The sequence below is a fragment of the Phocoena sinus genome, chromosome 4 (genome assembly GCF_008692025.1).
Source record: "Phocoena sinus isolate mPhoSin1 chromosome 4, mPhoSin1.pri, whole genome shotgun sequence".
Taxonomy (NCBI): domain Eukaryota; kingdom Metazoa; phylum Chordata; class Mammalia; order Artiodactyla; family Phocoenidae; genus Phocoena; species Phocoena sinus.
The window spans coordinates 69,749,910-69,777,378 of record NC_045766.1 but is presented as its reverse complement, the minus strand read 5'-3'; the positions used below and the strand labels follow the sequence as shown (position 1 = coordinate 69,777,378).

The following is a 27,469-nucleotide window of genomic DNA, read 5'->3' as shown; positions in this document are numbered from 1 at the left end:
ACAAGAAATGTTTAACAAGGAACTAGAAGAACTAAAGAGCACACAAACAATGATGAACAACACAATAAACAAAATGAAAAATTCTCTCGAAGAGATCCATAGCAGAATAACTGAGGCAGAAGAACAGATACGTGACCTGGAAGATAAAATAGTGGAAATAACTACTGCAGAGCAGAATAAAGAAAAAAGAATGAAAAGAATTGAGGACACTCTCAGCGACCTCTGGGACACCATTAAACGCACCAACATTCGAATTATAGGGGTCCCAGAAGAAGAAGAGATAAAGAAAGGGACTCAGAAAGTATTTGAAGAGATTATAGTTGAAAACTTCCCTAATATGGGAAAGGAAATAGTTAATCAAGCCCAGGAAGCACAGAGAGTCCCATACAGGATAAATCTGAGGAGAAATACGCCAAGACACATATTAATCAAACTATCAAAAATTAAATACAAGGAACAAATATTAAAAGCAGCAAGGGAAAAACAACAAGTAACCCACAGGGGAATCCGCATAAGGTCAACAGCTGATCTTTCAGCAGAAACTCTGCAAGCCAGAAGGGAGTGGCAGAACATATTTAAAGTGACGAAAGAGAAAAACCTACAACCAAGATTACTCTACTCAGCAAGAATCTCATTCAGATTTGACAGAGAAATTAAAAGCTCCACAGACAAGCAAAAGCTGAGAGAATTCAGCACCACCAAACCAGCTTTACAACAAATGCTGAAGGAACTTCTCTAGGCAGGAAACACAAGAGAAGGAAAAGACCTACAATAACAAACACAAAACAATTAAGAAAATGGTAATAGGAACATGCATATCGATAGTTACCTTAAATGTAAATGCATTAAATGCTCCAACCAAAAGACATACACTGGCTGAATGGATACAAAAACAAAACCCGTATATATGCTGTCTACAAGAGACCCACTTCAGACCTAGGGACACATACAGACTGAAAGTGAGGGGATGGAAAAAGATATTCCATGCAAATGGAAATCAAAAGAAAGCTGGCGTAGCAATTCTTATATCAGACAAAAGAGACGTTAAAATAAAGAGTATTACAAGAGACAAAGAAGGACACTACATAATGGTCAAGGGATCAATCCAAGAAGAAGATGTAACAATTGTAAATATTTATGCACTCAACATAGGAGCACCTCAATACATAAGGCAAATACTAACAGCCATAAAAGGGGAAATCGACAGTAACACAATTAGAGTAGGGGACTTTAACACCCCACATTCACCAATGCACAGATCATCTAAAATGAAAATAAATAAGGAAACACAAGCTTTAAATGATACATTAAACAAGATGGACTTAATTGATATTTATAGGACATTCCATCCAAAAACAATACACATTCTTCTCAAGTGCTCATGGAACATTCTCCAGGATAGATCACATCTTGGGTCACAAATCAAGCCTTGGTAAATTTAAGAAAATTGAAATCGTACCAAGTATCTTTTCCAACCACAGTGCTATGAGACTACATATCAATTACAGGAATAAATCTGTAAGAAATACAAACACATGGAGGCTAAACAACACACTACTTAGTAACCAAGAGATCACTGAAGAAATGAAAGAGGAAATCAAAACATACCTAGAAACAAATGACAATGAAAACACAATGACCCAAAACCTATGGAATGCAGCAAAAGCAGTTCTAAGAGGGAAGTTCATAGCTATACAAGCCTACCTTAAGAAACAAGAAACATCTCAAACAACCTAACCTTACACCTAAAGCAATTAGAGAAAGAAGAACCAAAAAACCCCAAAGTTAGCAGAAAGAAAGAAATCATAAAGATCAGATCAGAAATAAATGAAAAAGAAATGAAGGAAAAGATAGCAAAGATCAATAAGACTAAAAGCTGGTTCTTTGAGAAGATAAAAAAAATTGATAAACCATTAGCCAGGGGAGAAGACTCAAATCAAAAGAATTAGAAATGCAAAAGGAGAAGTACAACTGACACTGCAGAAATCAAAGGATCATGAGAGATTACTACAAGCAACTATATGCCAATAAAATGGACAACCTGGATAAAATGGACAAATTCTTAGAAATGCACAACCTGCTGAGACTGAAGCAGGAAGAAATAGAGAGCATGAACAGACCAATCACAAGCACTGAAATTGAAACTGTGATTCAAAATCTTCCAGCAAACAAAAGCCCAGGACCAGATGGCTTCACAGGCGAATTCTATCAAACATTTAGAGAAGAGCTAACACCTATCCTTCTCAAACTCTTCCAAATATAGCAGAGGTAGGAACACTCCCAAACTCATTCTATGAGGCCACCATCACTCTGATACCAAAAACAGATAAAGATGTCACAAAGAAAGAAAACTACAGGCCAATATCACTGATGAACATAGATGCAAAAATCCTCAACAAAATACTAGCAAACACTATCCAACAGCACATTAATAGGATCATACACCATGATCAAGTGGGGTTTATCCCAGGAATGCAAAGATTCTTCAATATACGCAAATCAATCAACATGAAACACCATATTAACAAACTGAAGGAGAAAACCATATGATCATCTCAACAGATGCAGAGAAAGCTTTTGAAAATATTCAACACCCATTTATGATAAAAACCCTCCAGAAAGTAGGCACAGAGGGAACTTTCTTCAACATAATAGAGGCCATACATGACAAACCCACAGCCAACATCGTCCTCAATGGTGAAAAACTGAAACCATTTCCACTAAGATCAGGAACAAGACAGGTTGCCCACTCTCACCACTATTATTCAACATAGTTTTGGAAGTTTTAGCCACAGCAATCAGAGAAGAAAAAGAAATAAAAGGAATCCAAATTGGAAACGAAGAAGTAAAGCTGTCACTGTTTGCAGACGACATGATACTAACATAAAGAATCCTAAAGATGCTACCAGAAAACTACTAGAGCTAATCAATGAATTTGGTAAAGTAGCAGGATACAAAGTTAATGCACAGAAACATCTTGCATTCCTACACACTAATGATGAAAAATGTGAAAGTGCAATTAAGAAAACACTCCCATTTACCATTGCAACAAAAAGAATAAAATATCTAGGAATAAAGCTACCTAAGGAGACAAAAGACCTGTATGCAGAAAATTATAAGACAATGATGAAAGAAATTAAAGATGATACAAATAGATGGAGAGATATACCATGTTCTTGGATCGGAACAATCAACACTGTGAAAATGACTCTACTCCCCAAAGCAATCTATAGATTCAATGCAATCCCTATCAAACTACCACTGGCATTTTTCACAGAACTAGAACAAAAAATTTCACAATTTGTATGGAAACACAAAAGACCCCAAATAGCCAAAGCAATCTTGAGAAAGAAAAACGGAGCTGGAGGAATCAGGCTCCCTGACTTCAGACTATACTACAAAGCTACAGTAATCAAGACAGTATGGTACTGGCACAAAAACAGAAATATAGATCAATGGAACAGGATGGAAAGCCCAGAGATAAACCCACGCACATATGGTCACCTTATCTTTGATAAAGGAGGCAGGAATGTACAGTGGAGAAAGGACAGCCTCTTCAATAAGTGGTGCTGGGAAAACTGGACAGGTACATGTAAAAGTATGAGATTAGAACACTCCCTAACACCATACACAAAAATAAGCTCAAAATGGATTAAAGACCTAAATGTAAGGCCGGAAACTAACAAACTGTTAGAGGAAAACATAGGCAGAACACTCTATGACGTAAGTCACAGCAAGATCCTTTTTGACCCACCTCCTAGAGAAATGGAAATAAAAACAAAAATAAACAAATGGGACCTAATGAATCTTCAAAGCCTTTGCACAGCAAAGGAAACCATAAACAAGACCAAAAGACAACCCTCAGAATGGGAGAAAATATTTGCAAATGAAGCAACTGACAAAGGATTAATCTCCAAAATATATTAGCAGCTGATGCAGCTCAATAACAAAAAAACAAACAACCCAATCCAAAAATGGGAAGAAGACCTAAATAGACATTTCTCCAAAGAAGATATACAGATTGCTGCCAACAAACACATGAAAGAATGCTCAGCGTCATTAATCATTAGAGAAATGCAAATCAAAACTACAATGAGATATCATCTCACACCAGTCAGAATGGCCACCATCAAAAAATCTACAAACAATAAATGCTGGATAGGGTGTGGAGAAAAGGGAACACTCTTGCACTGTTGGTGGGAATGTAAATTGATACAACCACTATGGAGAACAGTATGGAATTTCCTCAAAAAACTCAAAATAGGAGTACCATACGACCCCGCAATCCCACTACTGGGCATATACCCTGAGAAAACCATAATTCAAAAAGAGTCATGTACCAAAATGTTCATTGCAGCTCTATTTACAATAGCCAGGAGATGGAAACAACCTAAGTGTCCATCATCGGATGAATGGATAAAGAAGATGTGGCACATATATATAATGGAATATTACTCAACCATAAAAAGAAACGAAATTGAGTTATTTGTAGTGAGGTGGATGGACCTAGAGACTGTCATACAGAGTGAAGTAAGTCAGAAAGAGAAAAACAAATACCGTATGCTAACATATATATATGGTATCTAAAAAAAAAAAGAAAATGGTCAGGAGAACCTAGGAGCAAGACGGGAATAAAGATGCAGACCTACTAGAGAATGTACTTGAGGATATAGGGAGAGGGAAGGGTAAGCTGGGACAAAGTGAGAGAGTGGCATGGACATATATACGCTACCAAACGTAAAACAGATAGCTAGTGGGAAGCAGCCACATAGCACAGGGAGATCAGCTCGGTGGTTTGTGACCACCTAGAGGGGTGGGATAGGGAGGGTGGGAGGGAGGGAGATGCAAGAGGGAAGAGATATGGTGACACATGTATATGTATAACTGATTCACTTTGTTATAAAGCAGAAACTGACACACCATTGTAAAGCAATTATACTCTAATAAAGATGTTAAAAAAACACTATGTAGTGCACTGAAACTAACATAATATTGTATGTCAACTATATTTCAATAAAAACAAAAGGAAGGAAAGAAGGGAGGAAGGAAGGAAAGAAGGAAAGAGAGACAGAAAAAATATGCGGAGAGAATACACCACTGAGGATTAAAAGGACAAAGTCCATTTAGTCACGGCATTAATAACAGATAATGGGAGAATTTTAAGAGCAAGGCGGAAGAAAAGAAGTTTGTCAGGGCCATCTATTCAGACAATTTTAAACACAAACTCAAGATATCTGAAAGATGAACAAAAAATCAGGATACAGCCTCTGACCACAAAGGCCTTTTGCTGCTCCTGCCTCAGAACAGACATGGTCTGTTAATCTCTTCCTAGGAGTCTATGGGACAGGACTGTACAACCCAGACACCCTTTCAAGGAGATCATAACAAAATTCCACACCACCAAATTCTGACAAGCCTTAGGTAACTTTCTCAAAGGAGGCTGCAGCTTCCCAATCCACCAAAGGTGGCTGCTGTCACTTATCCTTACCCAGCTCACTTGCCCTTTCATCACTAAGCTGCTGTCCTCTGTCCAGACTCCCCCTGCTCCCCTCCATCACAATAACTTTTATTGTGCCTCCAATACCTTGTTCCATAACAAACAAACCATTTTATATTCTCATTCTTTCCCTTTTCCTTGCATCTTCAAACCTTTCCTGACCCTCTCTTACAAGCAGTAACTGTCCTCAAATTCTGCTGCCTGGAAGCTGCTCATTAGCTGAATGTGCTTCAGTCAGGAAGTGGATGTTCTCCTTACCCCACAATCTCTCTTCCAGACCATTAGTCCCCTACTCACATCGACCAGTTCCCCCAGTATATATTCTAGGTGATTGTAGACTTCTTCTCTAGGTTTTGCCATCGTCCAGGGATAAATACCACTAATACATAAAATACAACTACCATTATAGTTCTATTTATCACCCCCTTTATCTCCTCAACTTTACCTATATGCCCTTTTAATTAAATTTTTTTTCAAAATAAAAATTTCTTCTTTTAAAGCAGAGGACTTACTCCATATAATTTAAAACCAATACAGAAAAAGTAAGAAGTCCTCCATAATGTCTCTTTCACTAAATGACCACTATTCACAGCTTAATTTATCATTAAAAATATTCAATGCCTACATTACTATTTGTGTGTGTTTACACAGGTGATATTACACATACTGTTTAATAACTATAATATTAAAGTATATTGTACATAGTTTTCCATGTTGACATCCTACATTTTTCAATGGCTGCATAGTAATCCACTCTATGGATAAATCAAATATTATGTAATTACAAATAAAAACACAAGTTTTCAATTTTTTACACTTATAAACAAAACCATGGTGAAGATTCTTATGTGTTCATCTTCGTCAAAAATATATTCATTTCAATAGAGCCCTAGCAATATAATTACTGGATATAGATGTACTCAGTGTTTAAATGACTCCTCTTCTCCATTACCTACACACCCAATCACTAAATCCTGTCAATTCTATCCTCTAGGTAACCTCTCAAATATCTCAAAAATGTCTCCTCTTCTCCACCTACACAACCACTATTCAAGTTCAAGCCACTATCTCTTCTGGTCTAGATTATTTCAACAGTCAACTGTCTCCTTGCTCAGTTTTCTCCATCTGTATTCCACTTTCCCTACTACAAAAATCTTTTTAAACTGCAAATCTGCCTAAACCTCTTCATTGGCCCTCACTGGTTGTGGGATAAATTTCAAGCTTCTAAACATGGTTTCTAAGGCCCTTAATCATCTATATCTTGCTTATAGCCACCGTTTCATCTTCTTCCTCTTGCCTCCTTCTATGCTAAAGTCATAGGTACCTGTCTTCAGTTACCTGTGTCACTTTTCTCGTTCTCACCTCTTGGCCTCTGCAATATTCTGGTCACTGCCTTTATCTAGCATCTATTCACTCTTTAAATCTCAAATTATAAGAAATCTTTTTTGATTCCTTACATCTGAGTTAGGATACTTAACTGTGCATTCCCATGTTCCTTTCATTCTTTTAACTTCAACAAAATAAACTTAATACTCTTCACCAAAAATTGTATGTATACTGCGATACCATTTTTAAGTGTATTTCTATAAATTCTGCCAGCTATCCTTCTAAATAAGGATAAAATAACTATCTCCTGCTTAGTGTCCGTAATCGACTCCTAAATATCAAGTATATTGTGTGAAAGCGCTGAGAGCCTATTTCTTACTCTAATGAATCATATGTCAAATCTAAACCTCCAATAACTTTCTTAAAATATGACTGAAGTATAGAATGACAAAATGCTTGTAACAGTGCTTCCAGATTATAAATACAGATCAAACAGTCCTGTGACTTAAATAATTATAAACATCTTAGAGGTGTATCCTAAAATGTCACATAAGGCATTAAGCAGCAGAAAGATACTACCTGATACAACATCAACTATGTCACAAAAATAAAACATTTTGGGTGCAATGCAGTTGAAATCAATGTGGCACAAACAGCTAAGATTAGGACCTGCTATTTTGATCTATGTTTGCGTTAAGCTACAGCGTCAGGGGAAAAAGGGTGCGGCGGAGGTGGAGGGGTGGTGATGAAAAGATCCAGCAGCTCAAAGAATAAATCTCTAGCAGCCAGATGTCCTAGTTCTCTCCCTTGCCTTCTCAATAGGCAATCTGGCAATATAGGTTTCTTGTCCCTTCACAAATTCCCTTCACCACCCGTGTGTTAAGTAAATTAGATTTATCTTCAAGGCTTGCTTAAGTGTAGGTACACTTTGATTTCAGACTTGCTCTGTCCAAACAAAACTAACCATTCCATTTGATGATGCCAGAAATTCAGAGAGGCACCACATTTTTCTCCCATAAATAGCATTATGAGTTATCATAGTTTACAAATCACTTTTTCTGTACATTATCTTCATACAACCTAGTAAGGTAAGTAGTACTATTCATTCTGTGTGTATGTGTATATGTATATACTATACACATACATACATATATACACACACACATATCTATCTCTTGCAAACTTCAAAAGCTGAATGACTTATAGAAAGCCATAGAACTGGCTTAAAACACTAATGATAACAAGTTTTTTTGTATATATATATATATATATAAATATATATATATATGATTAATCAATCAACAAATACAGATAAGATCAGAATTCTTTTTTGGATAAGGAGAGAGATTAAAAATAGGGAAATTTTGACTACTTGAAGAGAGAAAAGCGTTCACTACTGAGGAAGAAAGGGCACCAACATAAGGAAACTAGTAGTACTGAATACAAACTTAAGGACTGGACACTACTGTCTAAGTTCCATTTTGATAATCTTCAACTGAGCAAATGTAAGAGTTACAGAAAATATTCATAATAAATGGCAGTTCTGCTCCAAGCATAATAAATTCTTAAAATACTACAGACTTCATTATAAAGATAATTTTTATATAAGGGATTTGTTAATTAAAATATGATTATGAAAATTTTAAATTTAAGCTATTTATACATAGCTTGCTTGAGGTACATGGAAACTATTTTGGTTACTGCCATTCCAACATATTTAAGAGTGCCAATATTTACATAAAACATAAATTGAAGGTGACACTTGGTCCTAAAAGCGATTTGCATGAGTATTTTTCAAAAGAATGCATTTACTTGCTATTTAAAAAAAAATCTCAAATAGGATTCAAGTTCAAATGTGATTTGTACAAAACATATCAGACACATATTACAAAAGCACCAGTGTTCTTATGCAGATGTGAGAATCTTCTCCGTTTACAAATCAATTTTCTCTGTAGTTTTGTTCTCTACGTGTAATCCAACAAGAGCAACCAGTTTTGTTAGACTGTTTGATACTTAGCTAAAGCACAATTTGATAAAACTTTTACCTAAATGATTTTACAGAAATCAAAATTATGTATTTATTAAGTATAAGATAAGGAAAAACCTAAGATGAATGAAGATTTCAAAAGCGCGTGAGAGGGCTTCCCTGGTGGCGCAGTGGTTGAGAGTCCGCCTGCCCATATAGGGGACACGGGTTCATGCCCCGGTCCGGGAATATCCCACATGCCGCGGAGCGGCTGGGCCCGTTGAGCCATGGCCACTGAGCCTGCGCGTCCAGAGCCTGTGCTCCGCAACGGGAGAGGCCACAACAGTGAGAGGCCCGCGTACCGCAAAAAAGAAAAAAAAAAAAAAAAAAAAAAAGAGCATGGAGAAAGTTATCTTTCGGAATATCTCTTCTCAGACGTACAGAATAAATACATAATTCATTATACTTAAAATATTTAATTGGTTAGACTAGGATAGTGGTTAGATTTTGCAAAAAAACATACCTTTATGTTCTTGCCTATTTACTAAGTGTTTGGGGGGACAGGCCAAGGCTACAATAAATCATTGCTTTATCAATCTAAGTTTTAGTATTCCATTATAATTCACATAGTAAAGTCTTTGAGAAAAGGTCAAATACTCACCAATGTTTTGGTGTAACCTGGCTCAGACTGATAACTTCATCGAGGATTTCATTTTTAGCTTTTTCAAACAGTTCGTTCTAGGCAATATAGATACACGTAAGTAAGATTTTCATAAGATAGTCAATTTGCCCTGCCATGATTTTCAGAGATAACTAAAAGGAAGGCCTCTGAGAAGCTACTGGCTGGACTTAGGTTTGAAGCATGCCTGACCAACAAGTAACGCTCTTCTCTTCTAGTCTCTTTCTTTAGGAATGCCAATATCCAGATAAGGACAAAGACACTGACACACGTCTACCTTATTCAACTCTGAATGCAGTTTTTCACGGAACATTTGTTCAGGTAAGTTTTTTACGTAACAAACATTATGTGAAAGTTACCAACGCACATTAATTTAGTGTATTACTAACAGTAATCTGATGCTGTGTTTTACAACTGATGGCATTTTATAATCAAGGAAAACCAATACTTAAGACCTATTAACTTAGAGTATAAACAGTGAAAAGGTTAAAAAGCTGATATATAATTTTTAAGTTTACATTACATAAATATGTTAATTTATAAGACCTTGAAAGACTATTCTTCACCTTTTCAGAAAAAGATTTTGAATACTTGTTTGGATATCCTATGATCCCTAATTACTTTTTTTATTATGTAATAAATAATTTATTTGTAAAAGGGACAACTGTTCGTGGAAATGTATTCTTGCAACTCTAAATTAGTAATCATGGTTAAAACCAAAACAATTTAGCTTACCAGATTTTGCTTGTCAACATAAATTTTGTTAGAGCACAGTACTAAATTAGATATATACAAAATACATGAGGTACATAAATATTACCCGGTCAAGTTCTCGCAGGCGAGGATAGTTATTCTTCCACTCAGTTTCAAGGTTAAAACGTGTTGCTGAGGAAGAAGGAAAAATGCTCAAGTTTGAGGATTCTCTTCAGTTCCAGATGCAGTGGTTAAAGGCTATCTCTCACATATCTGCTATATTAACTGAATTTCTGAGTGTGCACAGATAGCTCCTGAGTACTCTGGGCTCTCAATATCTCAGAATAGCATTATTACAACAGTTTTCCAAACTAATCCCTTCGACTTTAGTTTCTCCATTTTCAATCCACAAAGCACACACCTGACACAATTTAGTACAGCTGCTAAGAGCATGGGACTCTGAAGTCATACCACCAACTCAATCCTGATTTTGCACCCCATTCAAACCCTGGGTCTATTATCTATTACTGTTTGATGCTGGGTGTGTTACTTAGGTAAATTATTCTCTGCCTCAGTTTGCTCTTCTGTAAGATGAGAATGACACTTACAAGGTTGCTGAGGGACTAATGGGAAAAATAGGTAGGCTTTCCTAATGAGAAAATGGGCGGAGGATATACTCTCACCAAACGAAACTACAGAAGCAAGCAAAGCCATGGAACCAGAAAGCATGGTATTCAGGAACCAGTACAATGTAGCTGAAAGTACACTGTCTGCTCTGCTTCCCAACACATTTCCTCTCTTTCCTCTAAAAAGGCAGAATCTGAGTTCTCTATAGTTATACTAGGTTCTTTCTCCCAAACACTACTGCAAACTTTCTATTTAAATTTTGTAATGTTCTCCTAGCAATGTTTCCCCTGAAAAGAAAAATCCTGCTCTCATACAACTGAAGATTTGTAGTTTTCCTTTTCCTACATACTATCTTATAGTAAATGAATGAAAAGCAACTGTTAAAGCAAAGGAAGTAAAGAATCTGATGGATGCCCAAGACTGCCAGCTAATAAAGTATCTAAATTTGAGAGTTTATTTTAAAAACCCAACTTACCTTTGAAACTGTCGGCCTGTTGTTCAACTGACTCTCGTACCATTTTCCAAAAGCAGTCCGAAACAGCAAGGCTGAGATTTCTTGTAGTCACTTGGTGTGCCTTTAGCATGCTTGTCCTACAAAACAATAACCAGAGCTAAAGTATATTAAAGTGGCAGAAAGGACAATACTATCACCAAGTTTGAGAATGTGCTTGTTATAACATAATGAGAATAGCCACTTAATCATTTTATACTAGGGCAGTCCAATGAACTTTCTGTGATGAGGAAAGTAATCTATACCCGTGCTGTCCAATATGGCAGCTACCAGTCACATGGGGTTATTGACCCCTTGAAATGTGTGGCTAGTGTGACTGAGGAACTCACATTTTCCTTCTATTTAATGTTAACTAATTTAAATTTAAAGACTTCCCTGGTGGTACAGTGGTTAAGAGTCTGCCTGCCAGTGTAGGGGACATGGGTTCAAGCCCCGGTGTGGGAGGATCCCACATGCCGCAGAGCAACTAAGCCCATGAGCCACAACTACTGAGCCTGTGCTCTAGAGCCCGAGAGCCACAACTACTGAAGCCCACGCCACCTAGAGCCCGTGCTCCGCAACAAGAGAAACCACTGCAATGAGAAGCCCGTGCACTGCAACAAAGAGTAGCCCCTGCTTGCTGAAACTAGAGAAAACACGTGTGCAGCAACAAAGACCCAACACAGCCAAAAATAAATAAATAAATTTAAACAAGCACACAAGGCTAGTGACAACTATAATGGATAGCATAGTTCTACCCACTTGCCAGCTCCCAACCCAATAGACAATTCTCAAGACTACGTGTGAAAAGACGACCTTGACTTACTATACTAATATAGAGGCAAACGCACTCTTCCAGTTCAAGACTCTCTACATGTTATAATGTTTTAAAATTCAGTTGCCCTTTAGCTTTTCCTCATTGCTTTTCTGTCAGTATCTTATTTTCTGTTAATTTCTGTCAATATCTATTTAAGGACACCCCTTTCACACTCCCACCCCTCACTCCAACTTTCCCCAATACTGTAAGAGAAATGTGTACACGCATTTAAACATGTAAGTGTTGATTTTAAAAAATCACCTTATAAGTAAAACAACTTAAGTGGTGTCAGTGTGGTCTCCAATGCCCATATGCCAAGGGGCAATTTATTACAACAGCATGTACTGTACTGTGTGATAAACTGCTCCCAATTCTGTCAGAGTAGCTTGAGGACTTGCTTATTAAATACAGATTGCTATTTGGGAATTCAATTCTGGAAATTCAATGTTAAACTGATAGCTATAAAACAAACTTTTAAATGAAAACAGCTGAAGTTACTCCCTCACTATAAATTCTTTAAATATTTAAACAAGATACCTACTTTAGGAGTTTTGAATTCTGAAAAAATTCTTCTTCATAGTCTCTTATAGCTTCAATGCTTTCAGAGCTGTTTCCTAGGGAGAGACGATGGTAAAGTTCTCACTAAGAAAATTCATTTTTATTATTTGAAAACAACAAAAAACTATAATAATCTGTCTTTGCATACCTTTTCCTGTTACAACAGCAAAATAACCTAGAGCTTTCATTGGGAAGAGTTTTCCTTCAATTATCTGCTGAATCTATTTTCAAAAGTGGGAAAAATAAACAGATGTAAGTTGACGTAATTTTTAAAGCATAACATGCTACTTAGAAAGCAAATTTAATAATGCTATATATGTATATGTTTGGGTAAATATATGTCTGTACAAAAGTACTGAAATGTATTTCAATTGCTATATATGTCTGTACAAAAGTACTGAAATGCATTTCAATTGCTCTTTGAGGAAAAAATTAAATACATTTAGTTTTGTTATATTAAAAATGTATTGTTAAAACTTAAGTACCAAAATTAGAACTTGGAATGACATATAGAGCTTTGGAGTCAGGCCTTAGTTTGAATTTCTTCTCTGGCACTTACTAGGTGTGTGGCCTTAAGTAAGTTACTTAACTTTTTCAAACTGGTAGTTGAAAAGGTTATATGATACTTAACACAGTGCCAGGCATGCAGAAGCACACAATAATAGTAGCTTCTATTATTATTTCCCCAATATCTAAATTCTAACAAAGTTGGACAGTCTTTTTTTTTTTAACTCTATAAAAAAAAAATTTGGATCCAGTGGTTCTCAACTCTTTTAGGGTCAAAACTCCTTTTCTAAATGAAATAAAAACTACAGACTCTGTCTCCAGAAAAATGCACACTTGCACAGAGATCTGTCATTCACACATAACATAAAAGAGTTCCTACTCCCAGAAGCTCATTAAGATTAATACTGAGATAAGAATCCCTCCTCTAAGACAAGTTACATTTCTAAGCTAATGCTGAATCTTTGGTATAAAAAAAGACTGATACAAGCTTCAACTGTATTCAAAGGAAATGCAAACTCATTATCCTAAAGAAGAGGAGAAAAATGAAAGGAATGATGGGAAATGGGAAGGAAGCGCAGAAATTTGCTTCTACCTCACTTCTCCCCTCCTCCCTATCAGGACCAATACTGCCAAGGGCAGGCCTTACCCTTAAAAACAACGCTAAGCTAAGGTCACCGAGGCTGTACAGAAAAGAGTTAACACAGCAGGCCTGAGATTGCTGTCCTCAGAAAGGCCTGCCTGTCCTTGGCTGGCATCTGGGAACTTAACTGGTAAACAATCCCCTACACTGATATAAAACTTTCCCTAAATAACAGTGGCTCATTGTGCAATCCATGTGGTTTATGCTGAGCATCTGCTTTCCTTTGGGCGTCTGGAATCTTGGTACTTGAGGGTGGCTACATGAACAGCCCCTGATAAAAACCTTAGGTGCTGTGTCTCTGATGAGTAACTTGTTGCTGGCAGGATTAAGCATTTCCTGTATGACTCTTCTAGGAAAGAACTCTTGGAAACTTGGGCTTGGTTTCCTTCAGATATCACCTTCTGCACCTTCTCATTTTGTAATTTTGCTTTGCATCCTATCATTGTAATAAAATCTTAGGCGGAAGTATGACTATGTACTGAGTCCTGTGAGTCCTACGGAATCAGGGAGCCTAGGGGTGGTCTGCCTTGGGAACCCCATCACAGAGGCATAGTCCTACAGAGTTTCGGGTGGGAAAAAGAGAAATTCTAAGCAGTAGCCAGAGGGATGGGTACTTATATCTGAAGTTGTTCCATGGGGGATGAAGATATAATAACAACAGATGATAGCCACCATTTACATAACACTTTTGTGCCAAGCACTATTTCAACCACTTTACGATGGATATTTAACTCAATAAATTTTCATTACCTATGAGACAGTACCATTAATATCTTCATTTCCAACAGATGAGAAAGCCTAAAGCACTGAAAAAGTAAAACAACTTACCTAAGGTTACACCACTAGCAAACAGTAGAGCAGATGTGAAACCAAGCAATCTGGCTACAGATTGTGCACTTTGACCCACTTTGACCCACTTTTTTATGCCTTCATAATTAAGTAGAGAGCATGTCCTAATAAACCTTGCACACAATCGTACCTTGAAATAAAATTCTTTCCTTGTTAAGGGAGGAGGAGAGAAGGGACACTGAATACCATGAATAGAAGTCACAGAATCTCAGAAATGAAAATGACCTAGAGATCAACTAGACTAACAGGTTGGATGGTGCACTGACTGGATGCAGAAAAGTAACAAGATTTGCCCAAGGACATGCAGCTGGTTGGTGGTAGAGCATGGATAAGAATGCTGAGCCTTGACACCCCATCCAATGCCTTCTCTATCATGAAAATCTGCCTCACAGTCTTTCATCAGTTAAGAAACGTAATGTTTATCTGAAAAAAATACATAAATCATAAAAAAATTTTTAAAAGACAGGACAAAATAAAATAAGGCCCAAAAGGAATTTAAACTGTCACTAGTTTTACATTAATTAATGAACATCAACTAAAAAAAAAGTTTAAACTATAACAAAAAATACTACAAATGAGGTTAATGACTGTATGTCAACATACAAAATTTAAATTAAATTAGAGTAAGCAACATTAGCAGTTTTAAGTATTTGAAGCAAACTGATTACAATTGTGGAATTTCACTTATACCTGGATATTGCACTTAAGTAATTTACTATAACTATACAATACTTTGTTTTTAACGAGAACCAAGAAAAATCTCATTACTACTTGTATTTCACAAGGAAATTTTTTATTCCCCCAACCAGTCCCTGTCATAACTGGAGCTTGTATAAAGAACTTGCCCTCACCCTGCTTGGACTAGCCACATTTTTCTCTGCCAGGTCTACTTTGGTCAAAACAAATATTGTCCTTCTTCCATGAGGATCCATTTGACTGACCAAGTCGGTAACAATGCTGCGTTCAGCATCCACAGATCCATCTGAAAAAAAATTGAAAAATGACATTGTAGGGCTTCCCTGGCAGCACAGTGGTTAAGAATCCACCTGCCAGTGCAGGGAACACGGGTTCAAGCCCTGGTCCGGGAAGATCCCACGTGCCAAGGAGCAAGTAAGCCCGTGCGCCACAAATACTGAGCCTGTGCTCTAGAGCCCGCGAGCCACAACTATTGGGCCCATGTGTCATAGCTACTGAAGCCCGCAGGCCTAGAGCCCATGCTCTGTAACAACAGAAGTCACCACAATGAGAAGCCCGCGCACCGCAAGGAAGAGTAGCCCGCACTCGCCAAAAGAGAAAGCCCATGCGCAGCAACAAAGACCCAACGCAGCCATAAATAAATAAATAAGACACTGTAATGGTTACAAAGTAGGTTTTAAAAACTTCAACAGGCTACATCCTTGTGTCTACATTATAGTAAGAAAATTTTCTTAATATTTTATCTTAGTTATGAAAAGACATTCTAGCCAATAAAAATGTCTATGATGCCTACACAGTGAAATTTATCAAAATATCACCAATTTCAATTCTATTTACTAATAAAACGAAAAAGTAAGAGGAGATGACAAAACATATTTATTTTGTATGTTTATGTAACATGCATATGTAGAACAAAGCTTTGATTGCTAAGTAAGGAAGAATATTAGTGCAATTAAAATCTTTCAATAAGACTTACCTTGAATACATAGTATGATAGCATTAGGATTCTGCATATAAGCTTTGCTGATACTGAAAATAGTTTCTTTTGTGTCAGGAGCCATGCCTGATGTCACAGTCTTGAAGAAAAAGGTTTTAAATGTCATTATAAATGTCTTTCACAATAGGAATAAGATAAAACACACATTTTGTAGATACTTACATTAATCACACCTGGTAGGTCAACAAGCACCATCCTCTGTAGTCCAGGGCCCTTTACATTTAAGGATATGGTCTGTGCAGGGAAAAAAAAATCCAAAAACCAAAAGACTAATTTTGGGAAGCAGCTTATTAGGAATTTTTTGGTGACACGTATTTTGAAAATTCTGTATCTCATCCATTCAGATATGCAGCTCAGAAAAAAATTATGCTTTTTCTGACCATAACAGTAATTATCATAGAAAATTATCCACAAAACAATATTCTTTGGAATATTAAAAGAAAAAAAAAGACAAAGTATCTTGGAACAGCTGCAATCTAAACATCAATGTTAACACCATGATTTCAAACCATAAACATTGGATTTCCATAAAACATTGTTGAAATGAATTGCAACACTTACCTCAGGGCTAACAGTACAGCCTTCTTTCACGTTTTTTCTCATTCGGAGTTCTATTTCATGTCTTAATGCTGCAAGCTATCAATGGAAAGCAACAAAATCCTAAGGAAATCTTCAGTTAAATATTCCATTTAGTTGTCTTTTGTAAGTTTACACATGTTATAAAAAGTTACATACATAAACCTCATACAAATTCTACTTACATCTTCCTCTTTGGTAAGATCAAACTCCCGAGAACTATCTTTAAACAAGGCCACGTGGTGAGGGCCTTCACTGAGAGTCACCTGAAATTAACAGAAAATTGAGAAGACTGTATTTACAATTCCTATTAATTCCCACAGCACTTATATGGTTCTCATTTTCCAGTCAACATTATACGGAGTACCAAGCAGAAAGCCATCAATCTCAAAACTTGAAAAACTAAAAGGAAATCTTGCATTTCACTTCAAAGGTAAATTTAGGCAAAGGACAATTCATTTATTCAACATCTATTTATTGAGAGCCAACTGTGTCAGGCACTGCAGATGGGGGAACTCGAAGAATTGACTGTAACTGGTTTAGGCCTCATTATATACTGGGAGAAATATACAGAGAGAATAGGTCTGTGTAGCAAAACCTAGGATGCCACAGAGGAGAGCAGTACTAAGGGCAACTAAGGCAGCCTTCACCCAAGGAGTGACATTTGAGCAAGAAATTCTCTAACAACTTACATGTCAACAGTCAGTGGTTTCATGAGAACTTCTAAACTTCACATTCCTTAACTTTTCAGTTGTAACTTTTCAAGCTTCTCTATAATGATTCGATTTCACTTTTAAAAAACAATTCTGTCTACTAAGATTAGCTAAGCATACAGAGGATAACAAATAAAACCTAGCTGTTTGAAGACATCAGAGCAGCCTGGACTGAGTCCAGGACCCCAAAGGATCTGGATGGGTATATTCCTGCAGCTATTTTCCCTCAGGGCATTTGCTGATTTGTGGCACATGGTGGCCTGAAAGAGAAGTTTAAAACTTGTAGCCATCTCACTGTGTTGAAGAGACAAAATCGGATTCCAGGGCTATCAAGCAGCCACCATCTAAGATGCCAAACTCTCTGAGAAAAATGGACAGCAGAAATAAATCTCCAAAAACTGAGCCCTACATTCTATGCACAATTTCCCTTTAAGGCATTTGCACATTAAGGAACAAAGAAGCTGTTAAAAAGAAGTCAAAATGTTAAGTCAAGATTCTGGCAATTTCACTCTTCAAGGGGAGACAAAAATCTGGAGTTGAGAGTCCATGAAGGAGGAGAAGTCCTGGTAAATACTAGTGAAGTAATGACAAACTGAAAAGAGAACAGCCTTGTCCGTTCCAAGGAAATCTGTCCATGATATCTGCCTGCTGGAAGAAAGTGAACTCCTTCCTAAAATATAGTATCAGCCACAGCCACTACAATTAGGGTGCTGGTTACAATGTAAAAGGTAGGTTCACAATATTTTTACATTTTATTACAGAGCATGATATAGTCAGTTCATTCTTTTCCCCCTAAATTTGTAATATTCCAAATGCCCATCAACAATAAAACGGATCTATAAAGTGTGGTTTATTCACACAATAACACAAAGCAATGAAAAAGAAACTAGTTTTACACAACATGGTTGAAATCACAGCCAGACCCCAAATAATAATGCACTGTCCGAATCACACTAGACTGCCTGTTGTAATTATAAACAGACCTCAATTCTGCGAGACTTCAGCATCAGCCTCATTGTCTCATTTTCTACCACTATTCTAGCCTTCATTCTTGGTGACTTCAATTTTCCATTTCTCCAATCACTCTATACCTACTCCATCCATCAGCTGAGTTAAAACATACACACACATCCTTGTGTCTACATTACAGCAAGAAAAACTCCTGATCTTTGTTCATGCCTGAGGGATGCCGCCTACTGATTTCTACACTAGCAATAATTCCAAATGCTACATATCAATTATTTCTTTTGTCAGAATTCTTCATTTTAACACAATGGACAAACTTCATTAAAGTGACTACTTTTCTGAGGAACTTCATTTGGCCTATTTTCCTTTTTAACTGAAGTAGAGTTGACAAACAATATTATGTTAGTTTCAGTGTATAACATAGTGCTTCAACATTTAAATACATTACAAAATGACCACCACAGTAAGTCTATTAATCCAGAGGGCCTATTTTCTTACCTTAACCGGAGAACGTGTCATCATCTCCCCAGACCCTCTAGGGAATATTCGTGCTTGAGCAATCATTTCCAACACACTAGTTTTTCCAGCACTTTGATCTCCAACCACAACAACCTTATGACAAAATAAATACCACATATTCATATCTTTTGATACCAACTTAAATTTAATAGATTTGGAATGCTGCTGAGAAGTTTTAGTCTTAAAAATTATCCACAATTAAATGATTTTAAAATATCATCCAGAAAAAAATGATGGTTCATACATTGATGTGTATTGAAAACATAAACAGCAAAACATTAACTGGATCCATTATTTACAGCCAAATTTTTATTAAAAACTTATGCTAATTTAAACCACTAGTTTTAAAACCACATTAACATTAATATTCCACAAATCTTTTCCATAGCTAGTTTACTCTTTACAAAGACATTTTCAATTCTGTAAGGTTAAATTTCACTCATGTACCTAATCTTATCCACCATTCAGGTATTTTAATATCATGGATATCATGAATACCTAATGCCAAATATCTGAAAGCCTTACTTTATTATGCATAAATATACGTAAACCAATGGACCAAAATAAAGAGTCAAACAATATTCAATGCTTAGGGCATCACCTAGAACACATGAATATTATACAGAAAATTTTATGTCTTTGTCTATGTCTATACATATGTGTATGTATTATGTATGTAACTTTTTAAAAAACTATAGTGCCTTTTTGCTAATGGGCAAGTTCACTGTGTACTAATTTTTTACTTACCCTTGGAAGATGGTCTTGTGTATTATAACTGGCATCATAATCGGACAGAACATCAAGAACTTCAGAGTACATGTCAATCAAAGACTTCTATAAAATTCAAGAAATTAATAATATAAAATAGTGAAAACATTTTTAAAAAACCACAGATGTGTCGATAAAAGAGCTGATACATTCAAAATGTTTCCATAATAATTGTATTGCTTTTCCTAGTTATGCAAATAAATATTCCTAGTAAATGTAAAACAATACAGAATAAAATTCCATATGTTCTTATCAAATTTATTTTAAAGAGACAGTGATTTAACACAGTATATTAACTCATGATTTCCGAACCTTCTAATTAAATGGCAAAAGAAGGAGGTTATTGTTTAATACTGAAGAGCTAACATTAAGTGCCCAACAAAGGAAGACCATTAACACCAAAAAACGCCCAATAAGGGGTCAGGTGACCAACTGAAAGGAATGTCTGGTGTATGCGTCAGAGTGGGAGAGAAAGAGAGACTGAAGAACTGGTAAAGTAGAGAAAGAATCACCAAGATTATTGTTAAATCAGTATGAATGATTAGTGTACACTGATAACTGGGCAGACTAAAATATGAGAGCACCAGGGGCAGACATCTCAGTAAAAACAGTATCGAACACGGTGCCTGGAAAATTATAAGCTTCAAGTATTTGAGGAATGATTGAACATATACATAGGCCTGGGAAAAAGGTTACTATCAAGCATTTAATAATTAAAGGTAAGTTTCAGTGCCAAAGTAGGAACAAAATGAGGGTCTACACTGCCTTTCATCTCTCAACACCTAGAAATAATTAAAAGGAAAGCAACTGTTATCCCCTCCACCTAAAAATAAACAAAAAACTTTTCGAATTTTCATTACCATTTCATTTTATGAGAGAAAATACAATTTCTCAGTGTTAATATATATAATTCTCAATATATATTAACACTTGGATGTGGTTTTATCCATCTGCCATGTGCTGACTTATAAATAAAGCCATGCTATTTATTTGTTTTATGCAGTCGTAATTTGGAGTCACAACTATTAATACATGTTGGTTAAACAGGGCTATGTATCTTTGGACCTTGGCTACAAAATGAATGTGCCATGATTTATTGCAGTTTTGCTACGTACATATTCTGTTTACTTATATGACATTTAAGTTAAAAGAATTACTTCAATTTCATTTAGCACATAAAGGTTGGTTTAGTGGGGAATAATAAGATTTAATTAACTGATAATGGTAATTACCAATGTGCTGATGATAACAATACCGGTATGCTTTTTCAAAAATACTTTAAAATGTCTAAGGAACCTTCCAGAAGAAAACATTAACTATTGTAAAACTGGTGGAAGTGGCCTCTTCATTGACGGCAATACAAGTAAGGCAATGAAAATAAGACATATGTAACTTTCTATCAACTTACACTGCTGGTTTTATAGCTGTATAAATTAAGTAAACCTAGAGATAAACTAAATATTTCAGAAAAAATAAACTGATTCACAAGAAATGACTCTTGAAAGTATGAAAATTTATGGATATAGTATAAAATAAATGTTTGAAGATTATAATTTGTGAAAAGCCTTAACATAGGAAGAGACCTCCCTATCCCCTAAGCATATCAGGTTAGAAATAAAAGGATGATAGAACCCTTTGCAGTTCCTTAAAAACCGGTATTGATCAACACACAATGTGAAGTGGTAAAGTTCTGAGAGCGAACAAATTAAGACAAACTTAAAGTACCTTAAGCTTTCTATGATGGATGCCTTTGTCATCTTTCTGTAATACTAATTTTCTCAATTCTTTGTTCTCCTTTTCTAGCCGTTCCAAGATTCTCTGGTACTTTAACTGCAACAAAATAATACACATAACTTTGTAAGAAAAAGATGGGTTAAAAAATAACATTAAGTGTAAATTAAAATCTTCCAAGATCCTGAAGCAATATCTCCTGCCTACTTAAAATGAATTATTTCATTTAAAAGTCATCTATGAAAATGTTGAACAAATAAATTATGAATATTATCTCAAACAATGAGCTTCATTATAGTTTTCTATTTCAATTGGAATTTTGTTTGGAAAAGTTTGCTGTTTATGTTGAAGAAATTATTAAAAATACTAAAAATGAAAGGACTTGAAGAAGGAAGTTCTTAAGTATCCTCTATGAAGCAATATTTCCTATTACAACAAAATTTTAAGTCTTCATTAAAGGGACATTTGACAAAAATTCAAACTCTCCCCATCCCCCATATTATTTTATAAAAATGATATAAAATAAAAATAGCTAACAGTACCTGACTATTCAGTATGTGACAGGCCCTTTACTGACTGTTTGACCTGCATTAACTCCCGTAAGCCTTCAAGTGAGGCAAAGGTTATACAGATTAGGAATCAGAGGTCAGGGATGCTTGGTAGCCTATCTAAGGTCATAGAGTTTTGAATACAGGTCTGAGTTGAGGGGTCAAACTCTTCCAAGTTTTGGTAAGTTTCTGTGGCCAGAAATTACACATTAATTTTTAAAATATTGATATAAGAACAATTTAAAGAAAACTAATACATTTAGACAGGCTTTTTTGTCAAAGTAGATGCTTGGCTATACAATGTTCTTCTAGAATAAATGTGATCCTTTTCTAACTGGTCTTCTCTGTACACTATTATTTCTTCTCTAAACATTAACAATGTTCAGAAAACTATTAAGAATTACTCTTTCCTATAACCAACTGGATGTTTATGTCCAACTTACAATAACATGACCCTTATAATGGAAAATATTTCTTAGAAAATGTTAGGTTGTTATAATCTTCCAAGCATACAGTAAATAACAAGAGATCATGGCTCTATCCTCAGAGAATGTCCAGCTTAAGCCAAATTAAAGAAAATATTATGTAATAGTATGAGACAGGTAGAACTACAGGCTAGATTCTATTATAAAAATATATTTTTACAGAATTTGTTCATCTATCTGTAGTAATAGTATATATAACAAAATACTGGTAGTTATCTAAGAATTAGATCTGTGCTGTCTAATATGGATGCTAGCCACTAGCCACATGCAGGTACTGAGCACTTGAAATGTGGCTAGCCTGAATGGAGATGAGTTAAGTATAAAATACACACCAGATTTCTATAATTCAGTAAAAATACATAAACACCACATTAATATTTCTTATACTAATTAGATGTTTAAATGATATTATTTTAGATCTGCTGGGTTAAATTTATTATTAACATCAAAATTCTACCTATTTCTTTTTGTTTTGTTTTTTTTGCGGTACGCGGGCCTCTCACTGTTGTGGCCTCTCCCGTTGCCGAGCACAGGCTCCGGACGCGCAGGCTCAGCGGCCATGGCTCACGGGCTTAGTTGCTCTGCGGCACGTGGGATCTTCCCGGACCGGGAGACGACCCCGAGTCCCCTGCATCGGCAGGCGGACTCTCAACCACTGTGCCACCAGGGAAGCCCTCTACCTATTTCTTTTCATCCTTATTTTAATGTAAAAATTTTAAAGTGCATGGCTTGCATTATATTTCTACTGGACACTACTGATATAGATAACGCTATTATTACATCATGAACTCTCCATCAAAGTGTTTGTCAATGCCTAGCAGCTGACAACAACTGTCCAAATTGAAGGGTTGATATCAATAGGTATATATAGGGGTGGTAGGATTTCCACTGGCTCACTTCCTGGTAAATATGGAATCAATTATGGGGTCTACATTTTCTGGGGCTGGAAACACTCTTTAGTACAGGTGCCAATCTGCAGTCTTCCTAGAGATGTGCTGCTGGGTCATCCTGCAAAGACGTCTAGACCAGTAATTCTCAAACTTAAGAATTCATCAGAATCACTTCAGGGTTTTTAAGAACAAAGATTGCTCAGTTCTACACCCAGAGCTTCCCACTCAGTGCAGATGGGATGAGACCAATAATCTGCATTTCAAACAAGTTCCCAAAGGACATTACTGATGCTAATGCTGCAGAGACCACATTCTGAGGCCAATGACTCTTAATCCCTGGCTGCAGACTGTAATCACCTGGCTGGGAAGCCATAACAAATATATACAGTGCTGCTCAGAGCACACGCTATTCTAACATATAGTCAAGTGTAAGAATAATGCATAGATATTAAGAAAACCTGGGACTCAAAATATACTAGTTCCTAATTTCATCTGGATTGTCCTTGTATTTTTTTCCCCTAAAAAGAGAGACCCAATAAGTCTTTTTAACTTATTCTTAATTATTGCATGTCATTGTATCTACATAGAATAACTAAAGATAGAGTGGGTGATGGGGCAATTTTTCACTAGAATGTTACCTACTCAATTACATTGCACAGAAAAAGTCTTTAATGATAATTGTTATCATCAATTATAAGAGAATAACTTTTCATAGTAGTGTTAGAAATACCTTTGGAAAGGTTATTATCTGATTGGCTTTGGGCTTCAGAGAAGAACTGTGGTAGACTCAACTCCAATTTCTTTAATTGTTACTTAATTAGCCTATTAATGTAAAATTGCAAACATAGATTTATATAAGGACAGGTCACTTCATAAATTAGTTAATTAAACTTATTAAGTTCCTTCATTATTCCTTATTTCTCAATTAGTTTTTGCATTTTGCGGAGCATCTACTTAAAATAATAAGGTTCTATCATTAAGCCACTCTAAATTTTGCTTTGTTAAAAAGATACATTTCCATACCACCAAACTTAGAGTTTAAGAAAAACTTTCTGGTTCTTTTTACTCATCAGAATTACCTGGGTATGCAGAAGCTCTTCTTGAAGTTGGTCTATTTTCTCTTTGTCTGACACCTAAATGTTTAAAATAAATAATTTTATTTGAGTAGAATTAGGTTTATATAGAATATACAGTAAGTTAATGTTTTTAAAAAAGCGTTTTTAAGAGTGAAAACTACTGGCTTTATATGGATATTTAGTCAAAGCAAATTTTAAATCAAATGCTTATTTAAGTAAAAATATCTTATTCATTAATAAAAATAGCTCATCAAAATTTTATATTAAGTGAAAACCTTAAAAAGCAACCATCTTCCTATTGCCATTCTAGTCATATATGGCTGGCTTGTTAGAAAAATAAGAAAGCAAAAAAAAAAAAAAAAAAAAAAAAAAAAGAAAGCAACACATACGGTTACTATATTCTTGATAGGTTATTTTGTACTCAAGCACAGGGACTTGGATGCTTGGACAAATAAGGCAATAATATCCTTACAGAAATGTTTCGGGAAGTCAGACACATGCTATCATTTACAGCTACTGAAAAGTTCACTGGTCATAGTGTATCTTTAAGCAAACACTATCCATTTCTATTCTGTAAGTAGGAAAGCGTTTAATAAATGCAAAGAACAACTTGCATTTTCAGAGCTTTAAGTGGAGCCAGATGCTTGTTTTTAAATTCAGTTCCAATGCAAGATCTGCTAACCCATAATAAAGCGAATGCATCAGGAGCAATGAAGTTGAGTAAAGCAACTAAAATTGATTTCAACATAAAACAAAAGTAGGATAAAATCCACAGGTATTGGGGAAACTACTCCGAATTGTTATTAATGCTAATATTTCTAAGATAAAATATTCAAAACAACAAAAAACTTTATTCTATAACAGGCTTTAAAGTAGTCACAATTCCAAATATAAAACACAATAATCAACTGTAATTAAAATGAGGTCATTTATGACAAATACATGTAACTGTACTTTGACTCCCTGGTGAGATGCCAAAGTTATCATTCTCAGTCTTTCAAAATAATTATCTAATTTCTGATACTCAAAATTTTTACAAATGATTTTATTCCACAGGAGACAAAAATCAAGTTAAAATTCATGTAAATCTTTATTCATCTTTATTCATTGGCTATTTAAGCAGTCAAGACATCATGGTAGCAAATATATATGAAAACATTCTAAATGATTTGCTTATTGAGGTAGACGTTAATAACTTTCATCCATGCAATAAAGTTATTTTGAGAGTTTAATTCCTATTTCCAAATAATTTATCAAAATTTCCCTCAAAATTCTTTTTTTTTTTTTTTTTTTTGCAGTACGCGGGCCTCTCACTGTTGTGGCCTCTCCCATTGCAGAGCACAGGCTCCAGACACACAGGCCCAGTGGCCATGGCTCATGGCCCCAGCCGCTCCGCAGCATGTGGGATCTTCCCGGACAGGGGCACGAACCCATGTCCCCTGCATCGGCAGGTGGACACTTAACCACTGCGCCACCAGGGAAGCCCCCTCAAAATTCTTTTAAATAAAAATGACAATACTTGTTAGAAATGATAGGTATGTATCATTTTTTCCTAAAAAGCCTATGTCTAAAAATTCTAAATTTGGTTTGGTAATTAGAAAAACGATAATATAAAACAAACTTTGCCAGAAACTTGTGGATATAAGTGTTTTTCATTTGACTATGTGTTTGTAAAATGGACAAGAATTATTAATCGTCTCCTAAAATGTGAGGAAACAAGCACATTGGGGAGGAGCCCACAACCCAAAGAACAAAATCTTAAAGGCCAGTGAAGAAATAAATAATTCCATATTTTGACCAAATGGCATGCCATCATATTGTGATAGTATGGTCATAAAAATTTTGTTATGCAGATTATATTCCCAATTCATTTTGAAAGTTTCTCTGATTTACTCTGTTCCATTAACTATTCATCTAATGCAGTTAAATTAGTATGAAATGTATAAACAATATTAGTATAAACTGTTTTAGTTTTAGATGTGAATATTTAATGATTTCATGTAATATAAATTACAGTAGAAAATCCAACATTTCTCTATATCTGGGGCAATAATTAAGAAACTAATACAATTACACAAAGTTAGAATGTTTACTATAAGCCAAGGACTATAAAAGGTTACACACCTTGATAATTTGGTAAAATAAAAAGGATAAAGATTTAAAATGATATAAGGTTATTAGAACATTACAAATACAATCTTTGTGCTAATATTAGTATTTAGTACAATGACTGTTAAGATTTTCATAAATTTGGATTCTTAGGAATATTTATCATGTGCCCTTCTGGCATGACTGTCAGGAACAACTCATGCAGTTTTACCAATACACTTCCTATCTGCTTAGTTTAATGTTAAATTAAAAGATTAATGTTATTATATAAAAGACACGTGATGGTGGAATCAAGAATTAGACCTAATATTTTCTAGGAAATAAAATCAAAACATTTAGGTTCACAAAATAAATATTAAAGATTAATGATAAGATACTTTTACGTATTTTCTTAAGAGACTAGTACATGCTATTGTTAGTCTATCATTTATTTGAGGTCTTAACTAGCAACCTGGGTATATTTTATTTTGATGCACTTTACTGGTAAAATTCAGCTACTTACAGTAAGTTCTTGTCCTACTGTTTAATATATGTAATTTTCATTATGAAATTAAGTTAAAACTCACCCTGACAGAAATGGGTATCAATAGTCTTGAAACCAGAGCTTTTCTACAATTCCAGGGCTGTAAAATTGATGGAGAAAGAGCGGAACCCTCTGCAGAAACAAGCTAAAGCTGAAAGAGAAAAACCTTTACTAGCTCCTCACAAAACCAAGCCTGATTTTTAAATTTTAAGTATTTCTTCCT

General features: G+C 35.4%; 1 protein-coding gene across 10 annotated transcripts in view; it reads right to left on the bottom strand.

Moving 5' to 3' along the window:
• OPA1 (OPA1 mitochondrial dynamin like GTPase) overlaps positions 1 to 27,469 on the bottom strand; it is a 96,234-nt gene that overhangs the window by 47,724 nt on the left and 21,041 nt on the right. For all 10 annotated transcript variants that reach the window (XM_032630566.1, XM_032630568.1, XM_032630563.1 and 7 more), the window contains 14 exons: positions 24,618 to 24,671; positions 21,610 to 21,714; positions 19,864 to 19,950; positions 19,096 to 19,209; positions 17,104 to 17,184; positions 16,904 to 16,978; positions 16,505 to 16,576; positions 16,322 to 16,421; positions 15,501 to 15,631; positions 12,802 to 12,874; positions 12,637 to 12,709; positions 11,264 to 11,379; positions 10,289 to 10,353; positions 9,451 to 9,527 (listed from right to left, as the gene is read on the bottom strand). In XM_032630566.1, the coding sequence (XP_032486457.1) occupies positions 9,451 to 9,527; positions 10,289 to 10,353; positions 11,264 to 11,379; positions 12,637 to 12,709; positions 12,802 to 12,874; positions 15,501 to 15,631; positions 16,322 to 16,421; positions 16,505 to 16,576; positions 16,904 to 16,978; positions 17,104 to 17,184; positions 19,096 to 19,209; positions 19,864 to 19,950; positions 21,610 to 21,714; positions 24,618 to 24,671 (1,223 nt within the window). The remainder of the gene's footprint in view (positions 1 to 9,450; positions 9,528 to 10,288; positions 10,354 to 11,263; positions 11,380 to 12,636; positions 12,710 to 12,801; positions 12,875 to 15,500; positions 15,632 to 16,321; positions 16,422 to 16,504; positions 16,577 to 16,903; positions 16,979 to 17,103; positions 17,185 to 19,095; positions 19,210 to 19,863; positions 19,951 to 21,609; positions 21,715 to 24,617; positions 24,672 to 27,469) is intronic.